Source organism: Triturus cristatus, chromosome 10 (genome assembly GCF_964204655.1).
Source record: "Triturus cristatus chromosome 10, aTriCri1.1, whole genome shotgun sequence".
Classification (NCBI taxonomy): Eukaryota; Metazoa; Chordata; class Amphibia; order Caudata; family Salamandridae; genus Triturus; species Triturus cristatus.
In genome coordinates this window covers 587,852,490-587,865,889 of record NC_140593.1, presented here as the reverse complement: position 1 = coordinate 587,865,889, position 13,400 = coordinate 587,852,490, and the positions used below count along the sequence as shown (strand labels likewise).

Genomic DNA, 13,400 nt, shown 5'->3' with positions numbered 1-13,400 from the left:
TCCTGTGAAAGTTGTCCCTGTATGGCCATAGGGTCCCCAGTCGCCCCCGTCATCCTATTCCTGATAAACAGGAGGAATGATCGGAGGCGGGCGGTAGATGAAACGCTCATCCATCGGCGTCGGGTGCGGCGTCAAGCGGCGCCGCACCGGGCCCGGACAGGGGCTAAACCGGGGAATGGGGTCGTCCGGAGATGGCACCGGGGGTGGAACCGGTGTCGGCAGAGGAGGCGTTGTGAGGTCGACCGGCGCCGGCAGAGATCCAGGCCTCGATCCCTCGGGGACCTACGGCGTCGGGACCGAAGTAGTCGACGGCGCCAGGCCGGAGCCGCCGGCACGCGAGGTCGCCCAGTCGACCCCGCGGTGCCCGAAGGCGCACCGGCAGGCGTCGACGGCGGAGCCAGGCCCCTCATTGCCGAGAGGAAGGCACTGACCTTCGCCGGGGACCGGCGAGTATGGGGACCGGCGAGTATGGGGACCGGCGAGTATGGGGACCGGCGAGTATGGGGACGGAGCCGCGGGGGTGGGACCACCCTGACCCTCGGCCGAGTCGCGCGAGGAGAGTCCGGAGAGCGGTGTCGCCTCTTGGACTTCTTAGATCGCTTCGACTTACCCGAAGACTTCGAGCCCGACGAGCGATGATGGTGACAGCGGCTCCGCGACCGGTCCTTTGACCTCCTCCTGGACCGGGACTGTGAGCGGCGCGGAGCAGAGTGCCGAAGCTCGAGAATCTTACGGGACAGCTCCCGCCTAACCTTTGAGGTCAAGGCCTGACAATCGGGGCACGACTCCGCGTCGTGGTCGGCCCCCAGGCAGTAAAGGCACCGGCGATGGTGATCCGTCACCGACATCAGTCGATGACAGGAGCCACAGGCTTTAAACCCGGGCATCCTACCTGCACCAGAGTCGACAGAAGACCAAAAACAGTCAAAAAAGTTTAGTCAAAAAGTGACTAAGGGGTAAGCTCTTCCCGGATCGGCGCTGTCTGGCGCGGAAAAAAGAACTGACGTCAGCGCGCGAGGGCGGCGTCTAAGTACTCCGACGTCATTCCGGCGCACGACGCCGACGGATATTCTAAAGTGAGGAATCTAACTAACGTGTTTCTTTTAGATATCATATGCAATCTGTGTGCACGGCCCAGGGTCCCCACAGGGTAACTGTTCTGTGTCTAGGTGGAAGGGAGGCCCACTCCGCTGCAAGTCTGAAGATGCCAGTGTGCCTCGAGTCACTTTAAGAATGGTTGTTCAATGCCCAACTTGTATCCCAATTAGTACACATTCACTAGACGGTGGAGGGCGGCTTTCTCCTGTCGCTTCTAAGCACTAGGCTGGAGAGGCTGAGGTCTGCAACTGAAAGACCGGGTTCCGTTAAAGGAGTGTGTCCTAGGCAGGCTGTTTACGACAGCCTGCCGCAGTGACATGCATTTCAAGGGTGGCCCCTGACTTTTTTTCTGATCCGTGTACACATCAAAAGGATAGTGCCCCCTGTACACGCACGAAGACGCACATAGTACGGGCAGTGCCATAGGATGACTAGTTCACACTGTGTGCGCACCACTGTTTAATGCCCCCTTCCTCCCAATAATGCCCCCTACTCGCATGCACACTGTTGGCACGAGATATATGCATAGGCACTGCTGCAAAGCTATCCCTTCCAAGGGATGGTCGCTTTCACCCCAAATATATTGCACTAATACAGAAAGTGGGTGGCTACGGGGAGAGGGCAGTGTTCCTGGACCTGACAGCATGTCTGTACAGATTGATGCACACGGACTGGCATTGAACTGGTATTAGCAGTTAACAGCGGGCATGTTAAATTAGGCCCTGCCCGTATCATATCATAGGAGCACACAACATTAAAGTGTAGTGGAACTGACGATTAGTACACTTATGATGTACACACTGCCCACCATTAGACTCGCCCTCTCCGCCCCACATGCTTGTGTATTGGGGTCTGCTAATGCAAAGGGACCCGTTCCTAGATTGTGGGGGCCCCTCCTCCCCACTCTCTCTCTCTCGAGCGACCTACCCCCTTGTTGTCCTGTATATCTGCCTCCCTCACCATGCTCACCATTGCTGAATGGCTTAACTCAAAAAATGCTTCACGTAGCGCTTCGCACAGTACTTTTGTTTAATCTGAAGTCTGTAAATGAAAATTGCTACTATTAAGCAATGGAATGATGTTCAGGTCGCATAACCCCCCCCCCCCCGAGCACAGAACAGTAGCAGGGGCCCCGCACGCACCTGCAAACAGTGCTGCAAATCTTTCCACCTATGCGCCAGAAACAGTTACTTCTACTCTCGACCCCACCTCTCTTCTACGCGCCCCCATTGCCAAATGCTGGTGACAACAAAGAGCTCCACTCAGTGAACTACAACCACATGTCAACATCCTCTTTAGGTGTGTAATACACCACCCCCCCCCCCCCCCCAACACACAGGTCTGTGGCTGCAGGCCGGGTTGGGCTCCCCCAAACACTTTACCCGTGTAATGACTGGGCACCGACCATGGAAGGAACACCAGCCAGCGTCCACTGCACCCTACGATGGGCACTCCAAGTCGGGACGGACAGTAGAAGAGCGCTGTGGGGCCGGGCCAGGTCAGCCCTCGCGCCCTTATTATCCGAAATCCCAGTACATGTATCCACCTTTGTACATCCAGAGACTGCCCCATTCCTCCTCTTCTACGCTCTTCACTCCCTTCGGATCAAGCAACAGGTGAGCTGGAGAGAGTCTGGGACATGCCGGGAGTAGGAACAGGCCCTGGTCCCGTGCTCACGTATCACGGACCCGTTAGGACTACCCACTGCCAACCCACAGAATGATGCTGCATCACAGGGAACTAGTGGAGTTCCGCCCCGGCACCTCTCTGCGCCCCTTGTTCTATACTATTGTTGTAGGGTTCGTGACACGCTTTGTTGCTTAATTGGCACTAGACGGATAGAGGTCAGTTGATTCTGGGAAGAAACTCAAACCACACAGGCTCAGCAAGGCCCAACACAGGCACTGAATGAATGTGTAACTGCAGGTTCAAGCAGGGAGTGTGTGTATGTGTGTGCCTCTGTGTGTGGCTTTTTTTGTGGGTGGCTCTGTCTGTGTGTGGGTTGCTCTATGTGAATAGCTCTGTGTAGGTGGCTCTGTGTGGGGGGCTGTGTGTGTGGGTGGCTTTGTGTGTGGGTGCAAATGCAATAGGTCTCACATTTGAGAGAGATTAAGCTATTGACATTGTAAATAATGCCGTTTATTTTTGTTTTTAAAACATTTAAAGAATGTCATGAGCAATGCCAATAGCTCTAACTTTAACAATGCCGAGACCATTGCATTGTAATTGCTTGTTCTTCATTTTAGCAGGCGGTGACATATCAAGGTCTTCTTCAAAATTAAGCTGGTGCCGAGATGTTTGAGGCTGTACAGCTTTTGCTATTAGTCTACCAGTTTGAGGCTGGATATGTATTGTCTTTTGCCTCTGCTCGAGCCACTCCTGCATAACATGGAGGATTGGTTCTGTGGGCAAGTCTGTGTGGAAATCACAGGTTCCAGAACTGAACTAGGCTTTTCCTTTGGGGCCAAAGTGGATTTTTATTTCGGGGGACGACGAGTTTTGTCTTTTGGTGCCGCAGAACTTTTGCCTTTGTGACCGGAACCAGTTTGTTTGGCTGTGCGGTGCTGGGAGCTGAGGAAGGAGCTCAATGGCTCTGAACCAAAGCTGGTCGGGCTAAAACAGAGTGTGGTAATTTCAGCGTAACTTTGAGCCGAGCCCAAGGCATCCATCCGTATCAGATGTTTGGTGCCTTCCATGGCCTTTTAGCAGTGGAGGCACAGAAGCCGTATATTCCCTCAGGCCCAGTGCCTTTGTAAATTTTACAGGGGCATATGTACTAACGGTATTTTGACCCGGAGAAATGTCTTCGATCTGGAGACTTCTTTCCATCTATGAAGTATGAAGATTCTTGGCTGAAGAAGCCTCTTGCTCAGAAGCAAAAGCTTAATGGATTTCTTACCCCCGTTCTTTGAAATCTTGTAGCCCGAACAAGTCAGGTGTATCCTCAATCTCCCTGCGCTGCATTTCTCTGCAACGCACCAGACGGTCCCTGCAATGTCTTTCGATCGTAAAGATTGACAAGCTTCACAGTCTTCTCTGTGACCTAGGGACAGACATAAGATGCAAACCTGATGGTCGGTAGGCCTGGGCTAAAATTTCGTTCCGTTCGCGGAAATTGCGATAATTTGACATTTTCACGTTCCGCGGAGCGCTCAAAAATGTCAAAATTTCCGCATTCCGCAGCTTGGCGATAATTTGTTTCTTGCTCGCGCTGTAAAATAATACATTCTCGCGCGATCGCCTTACCTGAATCCCTGCGTTCGCCGACAAGTTTTCTTGATCCGGTCGCGTTCTCCATGAGATGTTGTATTGTTTTTAGCCATTTGCGCTGTCTCGCGACAGTTCGCGCCCGCAGTGACGTCATGCATCACGCGATCACGTCTTTCTTCTCGCGATCATGCACCGCGAGACAACTGAAAACAAGATGGCCGCGCCCGCGAGCAACCACATGGGTAAGTTGGCGAGCCGCAACCATGCAGAAAATCTCGCGAACATGCGGGAAAAAACCTTCCGCATCTTCGCTATATTTCCGCATGTTTGCGATAATTTTTAACATTTTCGCGATAATTTGCAAAAGTGGATTTCGCAAATTCCGCCCACCCCTAATGGTCGGTCCTCTGATATTTTGCGCGGAAGAAGGGACAAAAACAAAAGGGAGTCCGTTCCATTAGCAGCACATTGTGGATGGAAGTCGATGGTGGCCCAAAGGCTGCAAGAAAAGCTCGCCGAACCAACTGCGAAATTCTCATTATTTTGATACGCGAGAATGGAAACTGGATTGCAAACAAGACAGACGAATGGAGAAATGTGTAACGTGCCGAAGGGAGCCTGAAGGGGCCTCGAATGGGAGCGCCACCAAACACGCAGGAACCTAAAAGGAGGAAAGAAAAGAATCTAACAATGGAGTCGATGGCCATGGGAATTATCACTGAGTGGAGTCCCTTTACCTTGTGACTAAATACTTCTTCGAAGAGAAACAACTTGCACATAACTGGGCAAAACACGAGATGGATTATGCTAAGCATGTGAATCTACAGCCAAACATACCCCGAACAGTTAGGTTTACAAGCAGTACATTTAACTTTATTCATGTTGTGTGAAGTAGTGCTTTCTTCATGAACTCTGGGTCACATTTTACTTTGATAATTTCTGGCTCATCCAGTCAGAAACACTGTAAAACAGCCAAGCTTCAAGTTAAGAATAAACAAAAGGCAAAAATCCACTGAATAAAAAAGGCAAGGAAAGAAAACCAACATAAATAACCAATAATATTCAGTGGATTGATCCAAAGCCCACTCCTAAATACTGGTAGTGTAAAGCTTAAGTTGCCTGTAGAGAGCCTTAAAAAAAGGTGGCAGTGACACTGTAAAGAAAGGGATAAAAATATGAAACTAACAATTGTAAAGGTCAACGTCGCTGATCGTATGCGCTAGGTGGAATAAACTTGAACATTTTTATTTGTTTACTTCAGGGGAGCTGGAGTAGGCAGAGCTGAGAGAGACTTCTACTAAGTTTCTTGTGCCCTTTGAAAAAGCAGAGACATTACTGAAAGATTGAAATATGTGTTTCCGTTAAAAAGAACAAAGCTAAATGACTACCAACTCATTTGGAGTTAAACCGACAAATATTCTTAAGCCCTTTTTTACTTAATGGTAAAGTAAAATCTCACAGATTTGCAGACATAATAAAATTTATTTAAATTTCATGCATCATGGTAGCTACATGTGTATCATGAAACCGGAAGGACAACAACTTGGCTCTGTTCATACAAAGCAATCTGGCCATTGAAATTAACCGGAGTTCCAAGGTTACAAAAAACAGAATGGTAAAACAGTTTAAATTGTTTAATGTTTTGCAAACTGGAGAAAACTTTGGGGCTCAACACTACAATTGAAATACACGGTAGCAAAAATTTCATTTCAGATTTAAACAATATTTTAAAGCCGGTCCAAGATGCAACATTAAATAATGTATTTAAAATATGCAAAACAAAGGTTAGTAGGACACTCAATTTGTCTCCTCTCCAAATGCAATCTTTACTGAATTTGAAGAAAAGTAGTTTTGGTGTGTCGCTGACCTGAAACCTATAAAAATGTGGATAGTTTTAGTGTTATTGAGGTTAAATGGAACTTCAAACGAACATCAGATTTCTGCGGAGGCTGTCTATTCTCATTGGAGAATAGCTGTAAAGTTTACAAGTCAAACTTGCCTTTATATGTACAATCTAATGTTTAAAATAATTATTAAAGGCAATTTATATTTAAAGCAGAAATTTATGTAATCTGGCAATTCATTTTGCCAGCACAGAAACCTACTGTTACCTTAAATGAACAGAATTTGGAAAGTCTCAATTTTCATACAAATGAAACACTGGTGAAGGTGGTTGGTATGCATCACTGGCAAAAATATAATTTTCTGCACTTAAAAGTCTGACAGCATACCAAAAGTACCAGTTAAATAATGAGTTGTGTGTGTGTTGAAATATACAAACATCTGCATATTAAGACACACCCAAAAATATAGTAAGTAATTTACTATAGTTAAAACACTGATTTCATGAAACTTAAATTAAAATCTGACATAGTTGTAGATAACTGATGTAAAGCCATCAAAGCATAACCAAGCTTGCAAAAATATTCTCCAATAACTGAGAAAAATCTAATGCATTTCAACACAAACATGTAGGTCTTATTACTGCAATTTGTCTCGAAACAGTGCTTGCATGTTTGACAGTCTGCGTGCATCTATCGATACAGGTTTACATAGTTGGTTCTTCTGTGCGCACCAGCTTTGCGAAACAGCAGTTTAGAAAAGTCCAAGTCATTATATTTATTAGATTTGTAGTTAAAAAGCTTATGCAACCAGGATATATCCAGATTTAAAAATGAACATTGAAAAGCAATTCAAATACCGAAAAAAGTTTCAAATTGAATCTTTTATTAACATGGTATTTCTCTTGAACATGTGCACACTCTAAATGGTCTGCCTGGTAATACATTTTAATATGTATGCACAGGGAAACGTTATACATAAAATAATCCTTAAAGTTTTCATTATTGTAGGCAATTATGTCCACATCACTTACAAAGCTATTGCCGAATCTTTCCGAGGACGAAGAATTTGGGGAAATGAAATGTTTGGGGAAATTCAACAGTGGCATAGCAGAGCTCTCAATATGAGAAAGCTGACAATGTGGACTTTTGCTGTGAAATTTGTCTTTGCAAAATACGGGGAAAAGTTCATCAATGGGATGAAAGTAAAAGGCGGTGTGAAGTAGGCTTCTGTAGAATTCTCCTCACAGTATTGTGCGGGTATTGGAGCAGTCTTAGTCCTTCTCTGGAACCAGTTTCAAGACCTTTCCAATTGCAATGGTCCTACCTATAGCAAAAAAGAACCAACATTTATTTTCAAGATTCAAAGTTATAAACCAAGAATTCCCTATTTCCCACTACCATTAAGCAAGTGATATGTCTGATGCAAAGAGATTTTCAAACATTCAACCTTGGTATACAAAAGCCACAGAAAAGGAAAACTAAGAAAATGACAATTCTTCACTGCCCACACAAGTAGCAGTCCCTCAGCACAGTTAAGTTATTTTATCCTCCTTCCCCATGTCTATTATACTGGTGCTTGTGAGATGCGACTAGGAGTACACAGATGGTTTATAGTCATAAAGAACAAGTTACTTACTTCCGGTAACACTTTTTGTGGTGGATACAGTATCTGCCTGTGGATTCCTCACCTTATGAATATCCCCCCTGTGCCAGCATTCCGTGGAATTTTTTCCTAGCTCTCCACGCCGACTAGGACGTCTTCTCTGCTCGCGACTTCGCATGACGTCACCGGGGCCATAAGAGCCTTGTTGGCGTGATGACGTCAGTTCCCTTTTTTCCGCACCGTCAACGCGTAACAGTTTTCTAGCGTACTCCATATTTTGTGGAGTTACTGTTATTCCTTCTGCTTTAACTGTTGTAGCAATGTCGTCTTCAAGGAAGTCTGGTTTTAAGCCCTGTAGGGAATGTGGGGGTCACATGTCCATCACTGACCCCCATGAAGATTGTTTATGGTGCTTGTCGTCCGATTGCGATGTGGAGGACTGTTCCTGTTGCAGGAAAATGAATCCTAAAGCACTTAAAGAATGGGAAGCCAAGTTTTTTCTGGCCAAGGTGAAGAAGGAAGGGGGCGTAAGCGAGATGTCTGGCACCAGAAACAGAATCGCCTCCAATTCATCCTGTACGTCTTGTTGGTGCTTTCTGCACAAGACCTGGCGATAATGCCTTTACACTCCTGAGAAATAGTCAAATCCTTGAAATCAAAGAATTCAGGTGCCATGCATGCAACTGGAGAGATGCAGGTTCGGGATGACACATCTGACCCTGGATCATGGTTAATAGAGTTGGTCTCAGTAGAAGATGGATGGGTTGGGCTTCTGGGAGGAGGAGAAGCTCTGAGAACCAGTGTTGCCTGGCCCATCTAAAAGTAGGCAGGAGTGTTCAGTCTTTCTTTTTGTAAGGATCATGGGAATCAATGAGATGGGAAAAGGCGTAGGCATATATTCCGGACCAACACATTGAAAGGGCATTCCCCCCAAGAGTTTGGGAGAGCGAAACTGGTTGGCAAGAAGCTGCATTTCGTATTGGTGGGTCGCAAACCAGTCCAGCTCCGGTTTCCCACAATGTGAAAAGATCCGGTCTAATTGGTCCTGGTTTAGCTCCCACTCGTGGCAGCTGTCCTTTGTCCTGCTGAGGGCGTCTCCCAGAGTATTCCGAAGCCCTGGGATATTCTGTGAACCGTCAACCAACTCCAAAGCTCTTGAGCCCCTTGAGAGAAAGTAAGAGACTTGGTGTGAGAAAGTGGCTCTGTATATACTGTTCCCAAACAGGTACAGGGTGTACAGAGTCCACAGATGTTTGGCAGAGGCTAAAGTTACATTTAAGATTGTAAGGCAGGGTACAAACCATTTTGTTTGTTCATGAAGCCCTCACCCACCAGCCTAGTTGGTGGCATGCTTCATCATCGGGCCCACCCAGTGACACAGAGTGTGTCCCGGGTGTGCTTCGACGCCTGGATACAGCGGAGCAGGTATGTATCTGAGTGTGCAGTGTAGTGACGTGAAGGTTATGATTTAAAAGCTATGCAGGGATCCCAGTACCCGAGGGTAAATTATATTTTAATAACTGGGTCACTGCTAGCATTAGAAAAGGCTGTTGGATGTTATAGGAATGTTAATTAGGGTTTCCTACATCCAGGTGTGGTCTACATGTTTCAGCCAGGCCTTTATGATTAAAACTGGCTTCCCTCAGGACCAAAGTGTGTAGGTGCAAATTAGTTAGATTTAAGTGATTGTGTAATTTTGAGAAATGTGTAGCACTCGCTAAGGTGCTTTACATGCGAGAGGGGGGATTCCCTCTTAGAGCATTACTGGACATACAACAAGTATGACAGGACACATACAGGGACATACAACAAGTATGACAGGACACCCATACTGGGGAGAGTCTCCGTATGGTTACATATTGACAAGACAGATTGATTGCCGATATCTATTGTGCTGTGTAGACGATAAATAAACTGCAAATGGTGTAGCCATATTGGTGGTATGGCTAAGGTGAGAGTTATCATATGTACACAAAGTTTTGTGGTGGGCTAAGCATCGTAAGCGCATCAACACAAAAAAACGGTGGAAAGTGCATGAAAGGAAGATTATCCTCACGTTGGCTTGTTGCCAAACATGCCCCATGGAGTAGTCCGGCAGAGGAATGGACCCCGGGAAGATAAAGGGTCCTTAGGGGGTTAGGGACCTGTGGAAAAAGAGCTTACCCGGCTTGTAGCTGAAGCGCTTGGTTTACTCACGATACTTTCGGTCAGTGTCTGCGTTGAGCCTCCAGTCGTCTCTGCGGCCTCAGTTGGGCTGTCCTCTGCCGTGTTTGTGCTTTAAATGCAGGCTGCATCATGCTGAACACCTGTGCGGGGGAAGGACAGAGAAGACAGACTGTGCGAGGACACGCTGAGTCATGGCTGTACTGCACATGGGCGGGAGAGCAGTGTAGCCTGTTGTGAGCATGCCCAGAAGAGTATCCTGCTGCGAGCATGCCCATGTGCGGGGGAGTAGTGTGCTCTGCTGTGAGCATGTGCGGTGCCTAATGTCGGCGCCTGCGCATTGGGATGGCTGGGTGAGCTGTACCCAGTGTACACAGATTAGTGTACAGTTGTAAAACAAAAGAGCGCTAACTGGGGAAAGAACTTAAAGAGCGCTGTGGGGTGCCAGGTGTGTTATAACTGGCCAATACAACAGGGGGACATTTAACACGGAGGGGAATCAAGAGTAAGAAATTCATGTTTTTAGTGAGCTCCAGGGTATGGAGTCATTCAGGCCCAGGCCCGGTTGCTGCGTGGAGAGGCGATAGATCCATCTCTGTTCTTTGGTATGAAGGATCCGGTCATTGTTTGGTGAATGTCAAATTGTTCAATGACAGTCCAGGACATGTCATTGGGGGTGTGGTGTGCACTGAGGTAGTGATCTGTCAGTCTGCTGATGTTTTTGTCACACCTGATCGTGCTTCTGTGTTCAACCACTCTGGTCCTGATTTTGCGGGTCGTCATGCCCACGTAACGGAGCCCACAGGGGCATGTTATGAGGTATACAAGGTTACTGGAGTTGCAGTTGGTGTGTTGGTGTTGTGTCCAGATTTTGCCAGGTTCAAGGTTGAGAGTTTGTTGGTTTGGTGAGATGGCACACACTGCAGTTGTTGCATGGATAATGTCCAGTGACTTTGGGAAGGCCCCAACACTTAAGGACTGTGTTGTCCATAGATTTGGGACTGGCGCGTGGTCTTGTTGACACTAGTTTGTCTTTAAGGTTATTGGCACGTTTGAATGCAAAGTGCGGGATCTCCCATTTTCTGGTGCCTGAATTGATTATCTTCCAGTGTTAACATTCGAGCAGAACAAGGGACTCTGCGACCACCACCCACTACAAACCAACAGCTAGGAACTCACTGTTGCGATTTGACAGCTTCCACCCCAGACCATTAAGGGAAAATCTAACATTTGGGCAATTCCTGCGGATCCGCAGAAACTGCAGCCACCTAGAGGACTACAAAAGACAGTCCCGCACCTTATCACACAAACTACAGGAACGTGGATATCCCAATGCCATTATTGCCAAAACCAGCAAAAGGGTACGCAATATAAACAGAGAATCCCTATTGGAAACAGTAACAAAAGACCAAGATCCACCACCCATGACCTGTGTGACCACCTATAATACAGCGTCAAATCAAGTTTCAAGCATCATCCGCAAACACTGGAAGATAATCTGGCTCTATCCTGTGGGAGGGGGGGGCGGTAGCCTAGTCCTGATTGGGCAGGGCTTCCTATCTTCAAGATGGTGAGAGCCCGGAGATATGCTTCACCTCGCCTCCCCCACCTGAAGGGTGTGGTTGGCAGGCTGACACATCCCCTGTCCTTATTTGGGGTATTCGGCCAAGCTTCCCGCCAGCATGGGGGGCTGCAGTGGCCTGGGGAAGCTCACAGGGGCGGCATGCCTTTGAAGCTTCCCCCCTGCCCATCCTGGGGGAGGAGATTTAGCACCTCGCCCAGGATGTTCATTGTTGCAGGCCCAGGAGAGCAGGGGCTCTCCTACCCAGGGGTCCAGCAACATGTCTGCTGTGTGGCAGCCTAGGCAGCCTCAGAACAGACGTGGATTGCAGGTTAGGTTTTAGGGGGCATCTCTAAGATGCCCTCTGGGGTGCTTGGTACATTAAATCCCACACTGGCATCAGTGTGGGTTTAATGTGCTGAGAAGTTTGATACCAAACTTCAGTCTTCAGTGTTGCCATTATCGTGCTGTGGAGTTCGTGTTTGACAAGCTCTCAGCACCATGTACTCTTAAATGGCAGCACTGCACTTACATTGCCCAGTAATGGACCTGGGTACTGTAGAGGCACAGGGTTCCTGCTCCTGTGCCCACACCATTGGCATAGGGCACCCAGCTAGAGGGGCGGCTGATCTATGCCATGGTAGTGTAGGTGGTGGGCATGGCACACAGGGATATGTGCCATGTCGACTTTGTTTTGTCTTGTACCCAGACACCCAGCCTGCAAGGGCAGTGTGTGTGTAAGGGTACCGGGCTTCTAAGGGTGGCACAATGAGTGCTGCAGCCCTTAGAGGCCTTCCCTGGTCACAAATCCCTGGGTACCTAGGGTACCATTTACCAGGGGCTGACATGTGGCCAGGGTTTGCCAATTTGGGTTTTTAGGGAAGGAACATAGGACCTGGGCACCTGATTGGCAGGAGTCCAGGGCACACTCAGTCAAAGTACATTCAGCTATTCAGCAAAACGTGGGGGCATACCATGCAAGAAAGATGGCACTTTCTCACACTTGGTTCCTCCCTTGTTTGTGGATATAAAACATGCTTGATGTGGTCTGTACGGACCAACACAGATGAGCCTTCAATACAAGGAAGGAAAGCCAACAGGGAGAGAAAAATGGCCTTTACCTTCAGCCAGTTGATATGCATTCGCCGCTGGGACGAGGACCACTTTCCCTGAATCTGAAGGTCTTAGAGATGGCCTCCCAACCCTCAATGCAAGCATCGGTGGGGACGATGAATTCCGGAACCAGGGGCAGAAAAGAGGCCCTGGAAAAGGTGCACCTTTAGGCTCCACCATGTGAATGTGTGACTCATGCGTGGAGTAATAGCTACCACGTAGAAGGATCCAGTTGTTTGAATCCTTTGTAATTAAAGTTCTTCTTGCAATGGTCTCACGTGAAGTCGAGCCAGAGGTACTAGTCGATCGCTGAAGACAGCATGCCCAGAAGAGACTTATGTCCTCAATGAAGTGTACCTTCTTTTTGATACTCTTGAGAGCCAAGGTCTAACCGCTCCAGTCTTTTTTGCGAGAGGAAAGCCTTGTTCTGAATGGTGTCTAGGCCGGACCCCAGGAATGTCATTGTTTGGCTTGGAACAAGTGACTACTTCCTTTGGTTTACTGCAAGACCCAGTTTGGAGAAAAGTGCTGTGCAGACTTTTGTAGTCCTGGCAGCTAAACGAGCCGTTGGGAGCTTTGAGGAGCCAGTTGTCCAAATATGGAAATACTTGGTGACCATGGTTCCGTAAGGTAGCAGCTACTGGTGCGAGGAATTTTGGTGATATCTGTGGAGCAGATTTTAGGTCGAAGGGGAAGACTCAGAACGGACCAGCCACGGTAAATTGGAGGAAATGTTTTGTGTTTGGGGTTTTAAGAACATGGAAGTAGGCATTCTCCAAATCCAGCCATGTCAGTCTCCACCGTTGAG

General features: G+C 47.7%; 1 protein-coding gene across 4 annotated transcripts in view; it reads right to left on the bottom strand.

Moving 5' to 3' along the window:
* Window positions 1-5,770: 5,770 nt before the first annotated feature.
* Window positions 5,771-13,400, bottom strand: part of GSPT1 (G1 to S phase transition 1) — a 583,971-nt gene continuing 576,341 nt past the window's right edge. For all 4 annotated transcript variants that reach the window (XM_085632101.1, XM_085632103.1, XM_085632104.1 and 1 more), the window contains one exon: window positions 5,771-7,476. In XM_085632101.1, coding sequence (XP_085488227.1) covers window positions 7,424-7,476 — 53 coding nt within the window. In that variant the 3' untranslated portion in view covers window positions 5,771-7,423. The remainder of the gene's footprint in view (window positions 7,477-13,400) is intronic.